The sequence below is a fragment of the Neophocaena asiaeorientalis genome, unplaced genomic scaffold (assembly GCF_003031525.2).
Source record: "Neophocaena asiaeorientalis asiaeorientalis breed wild unplaced genomic scaffold, Neophocaena_asiaeorientalis_V1.1 scaffold603, whole genome shotgun sequence".
NCBI lineage: Eukaryota > Metazoa > Chordata > Mammalia > Artiodactyla > Phocoenidae > Neophocaena > Neophocaena asiaeorientalis.
Genome location: NW_020175662.1, coordinates 2469654 through 2487945, shown reverse-complemented (window position 1 = coordinate 2487945; position 18292 = coordinate 2469654). Strand labels below are relative to the sequence as shown.

At 41.8% G+C, this 18292-nt stretch overlaps 1 protein-coding gene across 3 annotated transcripts in view; it reads right to left on the bottom strand.

Moving 5' to 3' along the window:
• Window positions 1-4622: 4622 nt before the first annotated feature.
• CCDC198 (coiled-coil domain containing 198) overlaps window positions 4623-18292 on the bottom strand; it is a 33240-nt gene continuing 19570 nt past the window's right edge. Inside the window, exons 3-6 of one of the 3 annotated variants that reach the window (XM_024731449.1) lie at window positions 12845-12931; window positions 11606-11707; window positions 10668-10827; window positions 4623-5058 (exon numbers count right to left, since the gene is read on the bottom strand). In XM_024731449.1, the coding sequence (XP_024587217.1) occupies window positions 4829-5058; window positions 10668-10827; window positions 11606-11707; window positions 12845-12931 (579 nt within the window). In that variant the 3' untranslated portion in view covers window positions 4623-4828. The remainder of the gene's footprint in view (window positions 5059-10667; window positions 10828-11605; window positions 11708-12844; window positions 12932-18292) is intronic. The other 2 variants (XM_024731450.1, XM_024731451.1) reach the window with 2 other exon arrangements.

The following is an 18292-nucleotide window of genomic DNA, read 5'->3' as shown; positions in this document are numbered from 1 at the left end:
CCACCATCCCCAAAGCTGAGGAGATTTTCAGTTAGAGAAAATTGACAACTTTGCCTTCAGGCTTAATTTTATAGCTTTTACCAGCGCAGCAGCTGTGTTTACTGAGGGCCCTGCATTGCCTCTGAACAAATTCAAGATTAAGTAAAGGATTGGTGTTCTCAGATAATTACCAGCCAAACGCACAGTCTCTTACTGTGTGTGGAGCTCCAGGCCTCATGTCCTTACCTTTAAAAATTACCTCAGAAGCTGTTGCTTTTAAAGATAGAAGTTGGTATATCTGCTATAATAGAATGTTTGTAGCCCTGAAGCTGTGGTTTTCAACCCCAGCTGCACGTTGGATTCACCTGGGAGCTAAAAGCAGGAAAACACCAACCCAGTGCCAGAACTCTAGCCTGACCCAAATAAATCAAAAGGCGGGAACACAAATCCTACTTGTTATTAGGTGTTTGATCACTCGCTGGCTGATTCCAACATGTGGCTCTGAGAACCACAGCCCTCTGGCCCAGGATACGGTGTGCACCTGAGTTCCATCCTGGATGGGGTGTCTGGTGGGGTTGCTCACTGATCCTGCTCGCAGGCCAAATTGTGAAGACGGTTAAATTTATCTTTAGTCTCTCATCTGCCGTTCTGTACCCCTCACCCCACCCCTGGAAACTCCCCTCCTAACATATTTCTCAGGTGCTCTTATCCTGCCCTGTGCCCCCATTTAAGCACTCAGGCTCCACGGCAATTCTTTCTTGCTAAAAGAAAGCTCTCACCATTTCCAGTGTAATAGTATTCCACTCCCCAAACAAAAAACATGTAACAGAAATGTGAGAATGCAACTGGTGAGCTAAGGTTAAATTAGGGAGAGGAGGTGTGTGCTTCTGGCTCCCATCAGGCCCCTTCTGGTAAGCAGCGGTCTGCTCAAAAACACCCAGTTCTGCTGGGTGACCCTGGCAAGTTAGTTGACCTCTCTGTGCCTCAGATTCCGCATCTGTCAAACAGGGGTGACCCACAGAATTGTTGCGTGGATTATATACGTGAAGCATTTGGAGAATGCTTGACACACCATAAGCAGTCAGTGCACATTAGCAGGTATTACTATCACCGTTATTATTATTATCGTAATTTCAAATTCTTGAGTTTAAGATTGGGTGAAGGAGAGTTCCACATGGAGCAGGAAAATGGAGAAGGCATTATGATTTTCTTTTGCAGCTGACACACTCCGATTGAATTTCAAGAAATATTTTGAGCTATGGCATCTTCATTGGTACACATACGTGTCTAGCTCCTCTATCCCAAGACAATGTCTAATTTGTGCCATCCATTTAGATGTATAAATTCCAAGATCTAGGGGAAAAAAAAAACCCCTTCTTTTTTTTTGCGGTACGCGGACCTCTCACTGTTGTGGCCTCTCCCGTTGCGGAGCACAAGCTCCGTACGCGCAGGCTCAGCGGACATGGCTCACGGACCCAGCCGCTCCGCGCCATGTGGAGTCTTCCTAGACCGGGACACGAACCCGTGTACCCCTGGTCGGCAGGCGGACTCTCAACCACTGCGCCACCAGGGAAGCCCTTCTTTTTAAACTGTATAATCAACCTTGTACAACTAAGACTCTTGGGAAATGAAAGTGAGAGTGAGCAATTGACGCTAATCGACTAGTTAACACATAAATTAATGAATTCCACAAACATTAAATAATAAACTCGGTGCCAGATGTCATGCTAGGAAGCAGGGGGGTGGGTGTAGGGTGTGGATACTACAGGGAGGAGACGCCGAGCCCTCATGTAGCTCAGAGACCAGTGAACGTGTAGAAGGAAGTGTCGTCCAAGTTCAAGTCACAGACCAGAGCCATGAACACCTTCATTGGCCCTGCTGTCTTCAGTGCTGGGAGTTGCCCACCCCACTTTGTTTTTTTGTTTTCTTTTTTGCAGTACGCGGGCCTGCACTGTGCCACCAGGGAAGCCCCTCCCACTTTGTTTTAAACCTTCCAGGTCAACCATAATATGAGGATGTTGAGAATAGGTTGAACTCATTTCTCCTCTCAAGGATCTTACTTTTCCTTTTTTTGTTGGATTCCATATATAAGTGATATCATATGATATCAATATTTGTCTTTCTCTGACTTACTTCAGTCAGTATGATAATCCCTAGGTCTATCCATGTTGCTGCAAATAGCAAAATTTCATTCATTTTTATGGCTGAGTAGTATTCCATTGTATATATACCACATCTTCTTTATCCATTATCTGTCGATGGGCATTTAATATTCCATTGTGTATATATTCCATTGTGTATATATACCACAACTTCTTTATCCATTCATCTGTTGATGGGCATTTAGGTTGCTTCCATGTCTTGGCTGTTGTAAATAGTGCTGCAATGCACATTGGGGTGCATGTGTCTTTTAAAAATATATTTTCTCAGGATATATGCCCAGCAGTGGAATTGCAGGATCATATGGTAACTCTATTTTAGTTTTTAAGGAACCTCCATACTGTTCTCCATAGTGACTGCACCAATTTACATTCCCTCCAGTGGCGTAGAAAGTTTCCTTTTTCTCTGCACCCTCTTCAGCATTTATTGTCTGTAGATTTTGATTTGCCTTTCTCTGGTCAGAATGGCCATAATCTCTCATAATTAGTGATGTTGAGCATTTTTTCATGTGCCTGTTGGCCATCTGTTTGTCTTCTTTACCAAAATGTCTATTTAGATCTTCTGCCCATTTTTGATTGGGTTGTTTTTTTGAATTAATCCCTTCTCAGTTGTCACATCATCTGCAAATATTTTCTCCCATTCTGTAGGTTGTCTCCTTTGCTGTGCAAAAGCTTTAAGTTTAATTAGGTCCCATTTGTTTGTTTTGGAAAAGATACAATGTACTTATTTACAAAACAGAGACTCACAGATATAGAAAACAAATTTATGGTTACCAAGGGGGAAAGGGCTGGGGAAGGGATAGATTAGGAGGCTGGGATTAACCTATACATACTACTATATATACAAAAGATAACCAACAAGGACCTATTGTCTAGCACAGGAAACTATATTCAATATTTTGTAATAACCTATAAGGGAAAAAAATCAGAAAAAGAATATATATATACATACACATACATATGTATACACATACATGTGTATATATATATATGCACACACATATATATAACTGAATCATTGTGCTGTACACCTGAAACTAACACAATATTGTAAATCAACTGTACTTCAATTAAAAAAAAAGAAGGATCTTACTTTTCCAAACAGGCTGACTGGTCAAACAATCTATGCATTCCTTTGTAGGAAATACGCTTTTTACCTACCAAAGAAAAAGAATGCTGCTTGCAAAGAACTGGGAGTAAAAATGCCCAGGGATGACCTAATTAATTGTCTCTGTCCTTGGAAGAAACATGAATGTTCATCCCTTGACACAGCAGTCTTTTTATCTTCTTAGTGACTGATCTGAATGTCAAATTCAGGGGGGTGTTTCTATTGTTTTCTTTTTGGATGTTTCCTAGAGAAGGCTTAAAAGGTATTTTTGTTTTACTTTGTTTTAAAGTTCACTAAATTCTTAGAAGCTTCTGGATGGCTTAAAAATATTTTTAGGTTATGCTAAAAGTGGAGTCAAATTTTATACAAAAGAAGTTCTTAAAATTGCCTAAAAATCTACTTTGGGGGTCCCTATAGATAGCACAAGGGATTCTTGTGATTGAACTTCTCTGTATCTGATTGTGGGGTTGCTCACATGAATCTACGCACGTGACAAAACTACACAGAACTAAATACACACACAAACGAGTACATGTAACTGGTAAAATCTGAATAAAGTAGATTGTTTGAAGGGTAAAAAAAAATTTAATTTTGTAAATATAATCACTTTTGGACTGAACATTTCTAAGTTTCCTTTTAAAGAGTTCTAAGATCTACACCATAATCTAAGGGATCTTCATTTAATTTTGAGTGTCAACTCACAGTGACGTTCCACACTTGACATTATTTTACCTTTTTCCTATAGCCTCTCTGTTATGAGGTAACAAGTTTCTAACTCACAGGAAAGTGACTTAAGTGAGCTTACTGTCTACTGTAGCATCACTGTGACTTTTCTTTAAAAAGTCATTTTTATTTCTGTCAAATTTACTCTCATCTATTTGTTTTATAAGAAATAATTTGCTTTTAAAACAGTGGGGTGCCATGTCTCAGAGATGGACCCCAATAGACCACACTTTGGAATTGATGCCTTGTGTAGCCCCTTTTTCATTACCTGTGGCCTGGCCTATGACTTGTAGTAACCAATCGAGTGTGTGTTGTTGGGGCAGTGATTTGGGGCCCGTTCCATGAATTAGACTTAGGAGGATAGGCAGCTTTTCCTCCTCTGGAAACGTTTGCTTTGGGGAGCCCTGAGCTGATATAAAAGCAAATTCACTACCCTGTAGGAGAGAGCACTTGGGGAATCCACATGAGAAGGCTCTGGGATGATACAGAGAGGGGGCGAGGTCCAGCTGTCTCAGTGTCCTGGTCGAGCCTCCAGAGGACTCCAGTCCTAGCTGCCATCTGGCTTCAACAGCATGAAAAACTTCAAAAGACACCAGCAGAAGAACCACCCAACTGAGCCCAGCAACCCACAGAAAAGTTGGACAATAAGTGGCTGTTATTTAAGCCCCTAAGTTTTGAGGCAGTCAGTTATGTAGTATAATTAACAATATATCTCACATGTTTAATCTTAGGATTTCAAGATGAAAAGAAAGTGACTTGGTGTCCTCAAAATAGTTCATATACTACCTTGGAGAATTTTTAAAGGAAAGTAAGCTTTCAGTGCACTCAGTATCTAGGTTAGTGAATAGTATTATTATTCTTAATCAAAAAACTCGTCAGAAAGTGGAATTCTCTCTGTCCTGGTTCTCACCAGTGCTCGTGGTTTCTTCTCGTCTTTCCCCAACTCATCTGAGTCAGAGCTGGAACTGTCCCAGAGAAGCTGTCCACGAGCCTCTCGTTCACGGAACCATGTTTCCAATTTGCCAATTTTCTGGGGACAATTGTCATTACTTGCTTGATGTTCCAGAAATTCTGCACTCTGTGTATTTTCTACAAAGAATTAGAAGTTCATTTATTTTTTCCCCTGACAATGATGTATTTGTTTAAGTGCTTAGGTTTTTAGGAACACAAAATAATCTACTTGGTGTTCTTTAAAAAAAAAAAATATACACACACACACACACACACACACACATACACACATATAAAGGATTTCAACTGGTGTTTCTGTAAGCATTAAAAATGCTTTCCTTGCTATTTAAAAAACTTCTTAATTTTCTGAAAGTCACAAGAATGGCACAGTATACACTTGTATATCCTAACTTATCAACAACAATTTGTCACAGTATTGTTTTATACATATATGCACACACACACACACTTTTCTTCAGCTGAACCATTTGAGAATTAGTTGCAGAGTCACTTCCTCCCAAAATACATCACCACAAGTCTCCTAAGAACAAGGGCAATTTTCCTATGTAACCACAATACAATTATTACACTTAAGATATATGACATTGAGACAACATTGTTTTCTAATATACGGTCTGTATTCAGATATCCATGGTTGTCCCAGTAATACCCTTTATAATGGCTTTTTGTTTGTCTGTTTGTGTTTTATTTTTTAGATCCAGGATCCAATCTAGGAATATGTGTTGCATTTTATTTTCTTGTCTCTTAGTCTTCTTTAATTCAAGAACACCCTCCTATCTTTTTCTTCTTTCTTCTCTTCTCCTTCCTTCCTTCCTTCCTTCCTTCTCTCCCGCTCTTCTTCGCCTTCCCCTCCCCTTCCCTCCTATCCCCCTCCCATCTCCCCCTTCTTCTTCTCCTTCGTCTCTCTTTCTCTCCCCATCCCCAACTCTCTCATTGGCTCTTTTCCTCCTCCACCTTCATTATCTTCTTTTTTCCCTAACACTGACATTTTAAAGCATCCAGGTCAATTGTTTGGTAGAATGGCCCTAAATTCGGGCTTCTCTGATTGTTTCCTTGTGATTAAATTAAGATTAAGTGGTTTTGGTAAGAATATTGCACAGGTGATGTTGCCTGGAGCTACTTATTGAACTTCTACTACATGCTAGGCACATACTATACACTTTTCTTAACCTTCACATCAGCTCTGCCTTTCGTAGCAGAATCACCTATGGAGCTTTTCAGAGACACAGATGCCAGATCTACAGAACTAGGGAGCTCAAAGGGTCAGGCACTTATTTTACCTTCTTTTTTTTTTTTGGAAGAGATTTAATTTATTTTTTGGTGTGGGATTTTGTGCATGTATGTCTTTACTTTAGCTTTTTATTTAAGTAGTACTCAGTGCCCTTTTAGAATGCGCTTCAGAACAACAGGCTTTATGCAAGGAAGGTGGCTTTTAAGAAAACAAAATCTTAACGATCATTTTCAAGCTTGGAAAATCATCCTGGGTCAAAGTCCAGATTTTCCCCTCAGTCTGGCGGAATCAGCTGTAACTTTATAGAAGTTGTTTTCGTGATTGTTGTTTATCAAATCTTAAGGCATATTTTATTTAAGCCCTTGATACCTGAAGTTGCATATGGTTACAAAAGAATATTAAACATTTCAACGTGAGGATTCATGCCTTGTGACTCGCGAGTTCCCTTTCTGCCTCACTGAGGGGCTACCCTGCTCTCCCCTTGCATGTTACTGTACTTACTAGCATTGTCTATTTACACAGCCCCGACAGAAAACTATAGTTAATTTATCCTGCAGCCCTAATCTGTCTCCTGAGCTCTGATACATTTTTTGTACAACTGGACACCTCCTCTTTGATGTCTCCTGACAATGTCAGCTCCACCTTCTTTTTCTGTCTTAAACCTGCCTCTTCTCCCAGTTACCCTAGTCCAGCACTTGGTTGTAACTTTGTTCCATCATCTGCCTAGTTCTTCAGGAGAAACCCAAGAATTCTCCTAGCCACCTCACTCTCTCCACGTACCCATGTGTAATTCATCACCAGGTTCTGCCAATTCTCTCTCCTAAATATCTTATATCTGGCTCCTTCTCTCCCTCCTCTGTGTCACCCTTCTCTGCTGGTCCAGACACCACCTCTCTCTTGCACTACTGCTATGTACTTCTCACCTGTCTCCCCACATCCTCTTGCATTCCTCTCCCATCCATGCTCCACAGTTCAGACAGAGTAATATTTAAAATATAAACCCAATAGTTCACTTACTTGCCCTTTCAGTGGTTTCCCATTGATCTTAAGATAGAGTTCAAAGTCTTTATTTGATTTATGAGACCCTGTGTGCCCTGGGCCCTGACTGTGCCTCCAGAGCCATCTCCAGTCATTCTCTATCTTGATGTCTCTTCTCCATCTGGTGTCTGGAATCTGTCAGGCTCCTTCCCACTCAAGGGCTTTTGCACACTTATCAATCACAGTTTAGGATGTCCCAGGACTCTGTTCCTTATGCTCACGTGCTCACCTGCTCCCTTCATGCAGCTACTTCCTGTCTCAACTTAAATATCACTTCCTCACAGAAACTGTCCAACTCCTCAGATTATTAGGTCTCTCAGTTATACTCTCATTGGACTTTCCTTTGTTCATTGTGTGTGCTATTGTGTAAGAACCACATCTACTCAGTTCAGTATCTGTTGAAAGAGTAAATAAGTAAAGGAATGAACAAGTGAGCCATCAGAGAATTTTGGCAGGCGGGAAGTATTGGTAACTGGGACCTGGGAAGGGCTTCATTCATTGGGGCCAGGGCGTGTCAATCATCTCTGCTCTACACATGAGCGCAGAACTACTAGAAGCTTCACTCAGATTGAGAACAGGGATTTTCTGCAGACTAGAGGCAGGAGCTTTGAAACAGGAAGAGACCATTTGTTAATGGTGGGATCTAATGTAATATTAGCAATAGCTTGACTCTCACTACGCTCTTGGTGTTATGATATTTCAACTCTAAAGTTAGTACGTGAGGCAAAAAAAAAAAGTTTTGTATACTAAGCATTAAAGTCTGAGAACTTCTGAGCTAGATGTCTTATTACTTGTTACATTTTGATAAATCTCTGTTTGATTCTTTATGGTTGCTAGACTTAAAGAAAAAAGAAAAAAAGAAAAACACGACCTTTAAAACCTAAATGTGTTTTGGGTGAGCAGAGTAGAGGAAAGTGTATCCTACTTCACAATTAATTTGGGGAGAGAGGAAAGAAACAGAAGCCAGTGTGGGAAAACTAGGGAGTGATTTTAGGTAGTACAAGGATCATACCAACCATTAAAAATGTTTGATGGTTATGTATTTTATAATATGTGTTTTAGAAAAATGTATTACCACTATATCGAACCCATAATGTCACAGTTAATTCACAGCCAAGGCTAAATTATTAAAATAAAACAAAGCAAGATACCTTAAAGGAAAATACTAAGTAAATAATAGTACAAGTGGCCAGATAAGACCAGAGTTGTGAAGGTGACATTCAAATGATGTATGTGGAGTGACACTTCCCCTGAAGCAGGTAGTTATTTTCACTATAAGACATCAGTTCCATATTTCTTCAGTTTTGTCCCTATCCATATGATACTTTACATTTTACATGTGCTTTTACACACATCATTTGAATTTTATGTAAACTCTACATGGTAGACACAATGCTTTATTCCCATTTTATAGATGTGGAAACTGAGGTTCAAAGAGGTCAGACAACTGGGAGTTAGCTATAATCTCTCTGTAGAATAAAGCTATATGAACAAATATATAGCTAATATTTATTGAGCGGCTGCTCTTAGCGGTACTATTCGGGCTTCTATTATTCTAATTCTATTCTAATAGTGGTACTATTGAGCGGCTATGTACCAGGCACTGTTCTAGGAACAAGAAAAGATCCTAGCTCCCATGGAGCTTACAATTAGTGAATGTGCCATCAGGGCTCAAATAAAGGACTTTGATTCCAAGTCCAGTGCTTTTTCTACTCACTAGACTCATATGGCTTCTGGAAAGTGTAGGAGCCACATGAACATGTTAAAACTCATAGAACTGTATACCTAAAAGAGCAATGTTCACTTTGTGTAAGTTATATATTATCACGTATTACACAGATATATGTAATTTACTATGTAACTATCTATAAAATATAGGTAAAGCATGTGTGATTTCATTTTAAAGAGGCAGCAAGAAACAAAGACTGATTTTTATCTCACAAGAGAGCTGAAACTCTCATCCTACCTTCCAAAAGAGGGAATAAAAATGGACAAATAGAGCCTTAAATAAGAGGAGCCGGGTACAGAGGAACCTTAATTACCAGAACCCGACTAGCAGAATGCTCATGGAAGTCTATGATCTCAGCGACGTTTCATTTTTAGGAGAAAGAAAAGTGAACTGCTTTCAGAAGACAAAGAAGGTAATCAAAGATGCTACTTCGGAATATGTAAAAAGGAACCATTGCTTGAGCATATGCCTACAGAGTGGTGAGGTCTATGAGGCTTTGCAGTGGGAAGCCTTCTCTTGAGACAGAAATTGGAGGAGTCATAACCTCTACATTTGCTGACTTTCCCAAGGTTGCCCTGGACCCAGCTCTGCGTCGCTGGAGTCCTGATGAGGCTATATGAGGGGATGGGTGGGAGTGCACCCTTTGGAATCAGAAAGACCCGGCCTTGAATCCTGGCTTGTCACATGGGGGCTAATAGTAACTCCTGTCTTATAGGTGTGAAGCTTAAACGTGATAATTCATGTTAAGGGTGGACCACGGTGCCTGGCTTAGAGTAAGCACTCAGGAAACCTTAGCTGGAACTAAATGAAACAGCTTTAAAAAGTATCAGGAGAGCAGAGGAGAACCCTCTTCTCCATGTGCCTCTGTCTCCCCTGGCCTCTCCAGATCTGGAGCATCTTCCAAATGTTGGGGGTTTTTTTGGCCTGATCTCAAGCAATGACTCTAAGTGTCTAATTTTAACTGAGGCACCTTTCTTGGTGGTTTTGCCAATATTTTTTAAATGGTAAAAGTTGTTTTTCTATGTGACTACACAGCATATTTCATTCTGGGACGTGGGACTATAGGTTAAATAGATGTTCCAAGTAGATTTTTCATTTATTCAGCATTTTCTTATTTAATTAACTTATTGATTAAGCATCTCATTCCTCTGAGCAGGGGCAGTGTCTCTTTCAGCTGGTAACTTTGCATCTTAGAAGCTCAAGACCTCCAGAGACGTGGCCAGCATTTCTGTAGATCTCTAAGTGGTCAGTCTTGCTAATGGGCGATTGGCCCACAGCGCAGTAAGCTCTGTATGTGAACAATACCATGCATTTGCAGTGGTGGGTTTGCTCTGGGGGAGTACAGACAGGGAAAACTTAATGGGATGCTAATTGATGGGGCAACACAACACAGAGTTTATGAGCAAAATGTCTGTTGGAAATCACAGAGCCATCTGAGGCCCCTGAGCAACCTGGCCTGACTGCAGTGTGTGGGCTGGGAGTGATCATAGCAGGAGATGAAGCCAGGAAGGTAGGCAGAGGCTAGATCCTGAAGGCTTAGAGTATCAGGGCAGGGAGTTATACCTTGTCCTCAGGCTCAAGGAGACTCACTGAAGGATTCTTTTTTTTTTCAGCAAGAGAGTGATATGGTCAGATTTGCATTTCACCTTCCCCACTCCACATCAGAAGTTTATCTGATGAAGTTTTTAAAATGCTTGAATATTTTACTAAAAAAATTGTGTGCCTCACCTGGACTTCTGTTCAAGGTTTCATCAGGCAACAAGGTTAGAAAGTCACCGTCGTCATTTCTTGGGATGCTTTGAAGGATTTTCTTGACTTTGTGGTCCCTCTGTTTCTGCTTATTAGTTCTTGCCTCCTTGTGAAGACTTGTCTTCAATTCCACTTGGGCCTGAAATTGATCAGCTATAAACAGTTAGTATTCTCCCCTCAAGCTACTTTCATCAGAGAAGATCAACAGATCAGCTACTTTGAAAATTGTGTACTTATCTGTAGACATCTGTAGTCCCCTAAATAGAACACGGTTCTCTTTTTTCCTGTTAGAAGGTATGGAAACTTTCTTCACGCACAGGTTTGTTAGGAGAAAGGGGAGCATGCCTATAATCTCAAAACAGTGAGGACCTTTGTAAAACCATTTCACCATAGGCTAGCTGATATATTTGGAATTGCAGAAGACAGGGACTTCAGGCTTATTCACTAGAGTGAGGAATTTGGGTTATGACATTTACAGGAGACATTACTGTAAAGGGGTTTGTTACAAGAGATCTTGCTTATAAAATGATTCTATGGCTTAAATTGTAGAGAGATGCGTAGGTATCAAAACACAGACCAATTCACCACCCTCTTCCTTTTTACTAAACCAAGAAAAATTAACCTTATTTTCCTGCTAGAGCCAGAATGTCATAGAAGCAACAGTTAAAAAAAGGGAGACTTGAGACATGGATACATCCTTGAGAGGATGGAAAACAGAGGAAAGACTCAACAGAGTTGGTAGCAGAAGGGATCTTCCTGCTTCTTCTCAACCCCAGTAGTTGAAACTTCGGCTCCAATGACTAAATTTAAAATGCTAGGTAAAGACCAGAGATGAATGCTTAACTATATTCGTGTGCCAGGGCAGTGATTATGTAGAGTACATTTGGTAAATACGACCCTCTTCTTCTCATGTTTACCTCTTGTCTTTTACGGTTCATTTCCAGCATTTGCATCTTATGTAAATACTGTCTTTTCCCAGAAGGATACATTAGAGTTTGCATCTTCTTTTCCAGTTCCTGCTATGAAAGATGATGCACTCGTTAGCATGGGGTAATTAGTTACTGACTCTGCAATCACAACTTGAAATCCTTTTTGGAACAGAGTGAGATCTTAATCATCAGTCATAATCCATAGAGATCTCTTGTGACGTCAGAGGTGGACCGTTGCAGCTTCCCGACCAGTTCTTAGTGAAGCTATCAGTGAATGAAGTGGCAATTTGCCATGTGTATCGTATCATTTTTAAGGTTCCTGTAGAGTTTTGCAAACGTTGAATGGAAATACGTTTCCATATCTCATTTTGACAAGATACCACTTTCCATGTCAACAGCTGCTTTAACTATCTTCCCAGAAATGTGTTCTGGTTTGATGAGACCTGCTCTCCCTGCTTCTTCTGTCATTGAGTAATTGTCTGGCTATGAAACTAGAGGGGGGCCAACCTATTTCTGTAGGGTTTACTCCCATATTCCACTATAAGCCCTGGTACACTGCAGTTTAGGAAGGATTTAAAATTGATTATTTGTGACTTGGGTGATCTCCCCTGGTGTATCATAAACTCCAGTGAGACAATGTGAACAGTTAATGAGGGCAGCCAGGGGTGAATATACCCTCACTCATCACTTGCTGTGGCCAGGAAGGGGAAGGGACATGCAGCCAAATGTGTTCAGAGATCCCCTGTTCTGTCTCCCTGTGGACATGAACTGTGGTGGCTATGTGAGCCTCAGGGAGGGGCCCATCTCTATGGGCACTGTCAGTATCACAAACATGGCCTTGGGGATCTAAAAGTACCTGGACATCTTTTATCAACTCAGTCATCTGTGGATGGCAGCATCTAAATGACTCTGAAATGAATCAGGGGAGGAAAGTGTTCACAAATTTGAACACTTCTAGAATCACCAGTCTCCAAGTAAAATTCCTCTCTCTCATCTACATCTCCCTGTTTTCACCAGGCAGCAGAGAAGGGCTCAGAGTTCATCTGAGAGGCAAGAGTAATCACCAGTTGGAAGCAGGCCCAGAAGAGAATGGATAGCTTTGGAAAGTTCTAGCTCTGAATGAATTAATAGCTCTCTTTGCCTTTGAGGTCTTCTGTGTGGGGAGTACAGGAAAAGGATGGCCAGCCCCCCAGTTCCCCACCCCCTCCAGGTTTTGCTGCCACTCACCTTGGCTTTGTGAGTCCTCCCAGCTTCTTCCTGGCTCAGGAGCCTTTCAGAAGTAATTACTTGTGGCAGGTCAATGGGTTCAAGCTTCTGGAAGTCCAACATTTAGAGTATTCAGCATTCCTCATGCCATGAGATGACGAAACATAAAAGCCAGATATTAAACTATCTTAACACTCTGCACGTATTCATGAGAGCACACAGGGAAGGCAGTTTCTACAGGATTACAGCTGTACCTGTGTGAAAGGCTTTTTGACCTATCTGGGGTCTTCAGTGTTCTCTTGCACTGTTGCCAGTGACCCATTGATCTAAGTATTGGTCAGAGAGTTAAAGGATTAAGAATCATTTTCTGTCTGCATTGAGGGACTATGTCCACAGTTATCAAGCAACAAGGGTCTTAGAATATTAGAGATGAAAGAGGCGCCAGGAAGCTCCTTTACTTTATTTGTCCACCCAGCTAAACTATTCTGGTCCTTAGGGAAGTAACCTATTTTAAGCTCTCCAGAGAAGCTCCCTCAGCCTCCTCAGTAATAATCACTGGTGCTTGTGAGGCATATTGACAATGAAAGTGCACTGTGCTAACAAATCTCAGACATGGATTTTTCCAGCAGGGCCTTGGCTTTATCAGGGAGGTGATGCTGAAGTTTCAAGCGGTCACTGAGACTAGGCAGCAGTTGATGAACTAGTGGGTGGCCGCCAGCTCTACCTGTCTTAGATGACTTAATTTGGAGCACTAGGAAGTGACTGAGCAGGCTTGGGAGACAAGGGCTGGTCTCTTCACATTGACATGCAATCAGGGACCTGAATTTATTTGTTCACTCAGTGATGACTTATTGAATGACTGCTACCGGCCAGGCATTGGGATGCAATGCTCAACAAAAATGGGCATGGTCCCTCTTGGGGCTTACGATCTATGGGGAAACAAGTACACTTTTGCTTGTGTGATTATTTGATGAATAATTACAAACTGCGATTGGGGCTTTGAAGAAAAAGTCTGCAGGGTAGGACTATGACAAGATATAACTGGAGGACTCCACCTTGGGAATGAGGGGTTTTATGAATTGGATTATGTTCCCCCCAAATTCATATGTTGAAGCCCTAAACCACCTCCCCCCAGTGCGACCTTATTGGGAAATAGGGTCCTTGCAGATATAATTAGTTAAGATTAGGTCATACTGGAATAGGGTGGACCCTCAATCCAATATGTCTGGTATCTTTATAAAAAGGGGAAGTTTGGGTGCAGACATGCACACAGGGAGAATACCACGTGAAGATAAAGGCAGCAATTGGGGCGATGCTTTCACATGTCCAGGAATGCCAAAGATTGTCAACAAACCACCAGAAGCTAAGAGACAGGCATGGGACAGATTCTTCCACATAGCCCCTAGAAAGAACCACGCCTGCCAACACCTTGATTTTGGACTTGTAGCTTCTAGAACTGTGAGACAATACATTTCTACTGTTTTAAGCCACACAGTTGTTATTCTCTGTTACCACAGCCCTAGAAAATGAATTCAAGGGACAGAGGGGTCAGGAGGCAGTCCAAGAAAGTTTCCTGAGGAAGTAATTTTTAGCAGCAGTTGGAAGGTTGGGAGTTTTCAGGGGATTGAGGAGTTCCAGGCAGAGGGAATCACATGGGCAATAGCCCCAATGCAGGAGAGAGCATGATCTCTGGAAGGAACTGTAAGAAGTCAGTTGGCTGCAGTTGAGAGTGAGAGGAAGAGTGGCTCACATGGGACTGGAGAGGTAGGCAGGGTCCAGCTCATGAAGGGCCTGATGGGACATCATGAAGACATTGTCTTCTTAAGAGGAGCAGGCAGCCATTGACACATGTTAAGCTGAGTAGGGACATGCTACATTTGCTTAAAAAATGATCACTCGAGCTGCAGTGTGGGAACTATACTGAAGAAGAGCAGTTATGGATGTGGGTGAGCACTTAGGAAGACAAAGATGATGGGCTTATGGGGGGGAAATTGATGGGCTCTACAAATGTTTAGAACAGACCAAGCAAGATTCATGATTGTTATTGAAGGAGAGTGACATGTCCAAATGACATCCAGATACAAGGGATGGATAATGCTGTCATTTGCTGAGATGGGGAATCCTGGAAGAGGGCCACGTTTGGGTGGAATATAGAGGGGAGGTCTGTGCTGAAGATGCATGCTTGGGAATCATCCTTGGGTAGAGAATAACTGAAACCATAGTATGAATGAGGTCCAGAGTGAGGAGAGCAGAATCAAGGCTGCCCTAGCACTGAGAGCTGGTGGATGGGGATGGGCTGGCCAAGGAGATGGAGGAATGATTGCTTCAGAAGTGGGAGGAAAACCAGGAGGACACCATGCCACAGAAACCAATGTCAGCATCACACCCACCTTAGTCCAGCACTACAAGCAAATCCTAATATATTTTGAAAGTATTTTCCATTGTAGTCTGATTGGTTGCCTTATCAAGGGGTAGGCCTGGAAGCCAGTTTGTTCTTCAAGGTGACCAGAGTGAGAAGAGAGGGAGAGACCATGGAAAATGGTGGCCGAGCATCCAGCACTCATAAGGGGGAGCATGACTGGGGCCTCCTGCTCCTTCCCTGTAGAACAATTTCCTGGTCCCTGGGCTGGGCCTGAGCTGTTCTAGGGAGAACAGCCAGCAGCCCTTTCTGGTAGAGCAGCCCAAAGCTGAGCTGGCAAGGAAGGAAAGAAAGGCAAAGGATGTGGAGATGGGAAGGAGAGACAAAGGGGGAAGAACCCATCTCTGTGTTAGATGTGCCAGGCCATTTGCATTTGTGGAAGGAAGTGGTTCTCTGTCCTGGTCTCACCTCAGGTGAGGAAGTGAGGGATTTTTTTTTTTAACATAATAACTTAGCAATGAGGTAATGAGAGGTAATTAATACTAGCTAGAAAGAGGTTTGTTTGTTGTCCTGTCTCTCAACTCTGCAGAACCTAAAGATGCAGGGGAAATGACACACGCTGGCACAGGAAGCAGCCACTGATCAAGTCAGAACCCTGAAGGAATGGAGAAGAAAAGGAAGGGGGAGGGAGACCAAGGGGAAGGGATATGCAGGAACCTATGGGAGGAAGACTCAGCAATGACTGAGGGGGATTTCGGGGTGAGGAGAGAACAAGGAAGTGTTTGTGCCGTCCCCTGGACTTGGTTCAAGATTTGGTTCTTTCTGGTGATTAGGCCCATATGCCTTTGCAGCCACTGCCGTCCATCATGCCACACTCACAATATGTCATTCAATCCCCATGTGAACCCTGTGTATAATTATGGTGATTCTCTGTTTCACGGGTTAATGAGTTGTGCAAGTTTGCAGACCTAGAAAGTGCTGATTCTGCTATTCAAACTCAGGTCTGTCCACTTCCAAATCCCATGTTCCTTTCTCCATACTTGTTTCTAAAACTGGTTTATTGTTAGAATCTCTGGAATTAAAAAAAAAAATCCTAGGCTATTCATTGGGGATTGAGATTCAATAGTTATATATATATATATATATATAAAATACAGGGTTGTTTGGCCTGAGGTGATCCAGCACTGGAAGCTACAGGCTCTTTCTTGAGGCTAATGGTGGACTCCGGGAGGGGTCATGCCAAGGAGTACTTCCCAGAACTTCTGCTGCCAGTGTCCTTGTCCCTGCAGTGAGCCACAGCCAGCCTCCACCTCTGCAGGAGACCCTCCAACACTAGCAGCCATGTGGCTGACAGGATCTTGGTCCTCCAGCTGGCTGTCAGGCCTGAGCCTCTGAGGTGGGAGAGCTAAGTTCAGGACACTGGACCACCAGAGACCTCCTGGCTCCACATAATGTCAATCAGTGAGAGCTATCCTAGAGAACTATCTCAGTCTCAATGCTAAGACCCAGCTCCACTCAATGACCAGCAAGCTACAGTGTTGGACACCCCATGCCAAACAACTAGCAAGACAGGAACACAACCCACCCATTAACGGAGAGGCTGCCTAAAATCATAATAAGTTCACAGACAACCTAAAACACACCACTAGTTGTGGTCCTGCCCACCAGAAAGACAAAATCCAGCCTCATCCATCAGAAAACAGGCATCAGTCCACCAGGAAGCCTACACAAGCCACTGAACCTATCTTACCCACTGGGGGCAGACACCAATAACAACAGGATTAAGAAGCTGCAGCCTGCGAAAAGGAGACCCCAAACACAGTTCATTAAGCAAAATGAGAAGACAGAGAAACACGCAGCAGATGAAGGAGCAAGGTAAAAACCCACCAGACCAAACAAATGAAGAAGAAATAGGCAGTCTACCTGAAAAAGAATTCAGAGTAATGATAGTAAAGATGATCCAAAATCTTGGAAATAGAATGGAGAAAATACAAGAAACGTTTAACAAGGACCTAGAAGCACTAAAGAGCAAACAAACAATGATGAACAACACAATAAATGAAATTAAAAATTCTCTAGAAGGAATTAATGGCAGAATAACTGAGGCAGAAGAACGGATAAATGACCTGGAAGATAAAATAGTGGAAATAATTATTGCAGAGCAGAATAAAGAAAAAAGAATGAAAAGAGTTGAGGATAGTCGCAGAGACCTCTGGGACAACATTTAATGCACCAACATTTGAATTATAGGGGTCCCAGAAGAAGAAGAGAAAAAGAAAGGGACTGAGAAAATATTTGAAGAGATTATAGTTGAAAACATACCTAATATGGGAAAAGAAGTGGTCAATCAAGTCCAGGAATCACAGAGAGTCCCATACAGGATAAATCCAAGGAGAAACATGCCCACACACATATTAATCAAACTTTCACAAATTAAATACAAAGAAAACTTTAAAAGCAGCAAGGGAAAAGCAACAAATAAAATACAAGGAAATCCCCATAAGGTTAACAGCTGATCGTTCAGCAGAAACTCTGCAAGCCAGGAGGGAGTGGCAGGATATATTTAAAGTGATGAAAGGGAAAAACCTACAACCAAGATTACTCTACCCAGCAAGGATCTCATTCAGATTCAATGGAGTAATTAAAACCATACAGACAAGCAAAAGCTAAGAGAATTCTGCACCACCAAACCAGCTTTATAACAAATCCTAAAGGAACTTCTCTAGGCAGGAAACACAAGGGAAGAAAAAGACCCACAAAACAAACCCAAAACAATTAAGAAAATGGTAATAGGAACATACATATTGATAATAACCTTGAATGTAAATGATTAAATGCCTCAACCAAAAGACACAGACTGGCTGAATGTATACAAAAACCAGATCCATATATATGCTGTCTACAAGAGACCCACTTCAGGCCTAGGGACACATACAGACTGAAAGTGAAGGGTGGAATAAGATATTCCACGCAAATGGAAATCTAAAGAAAGATGGAGTAGCAATTCTCATATCAGACAAAATAGACTTTAAAATAAAGACTATTACAAGAGCCAAGGACACTACATAATGATCAAGGGATCAATCCAAGAAGAAGATAAATCAATTGTG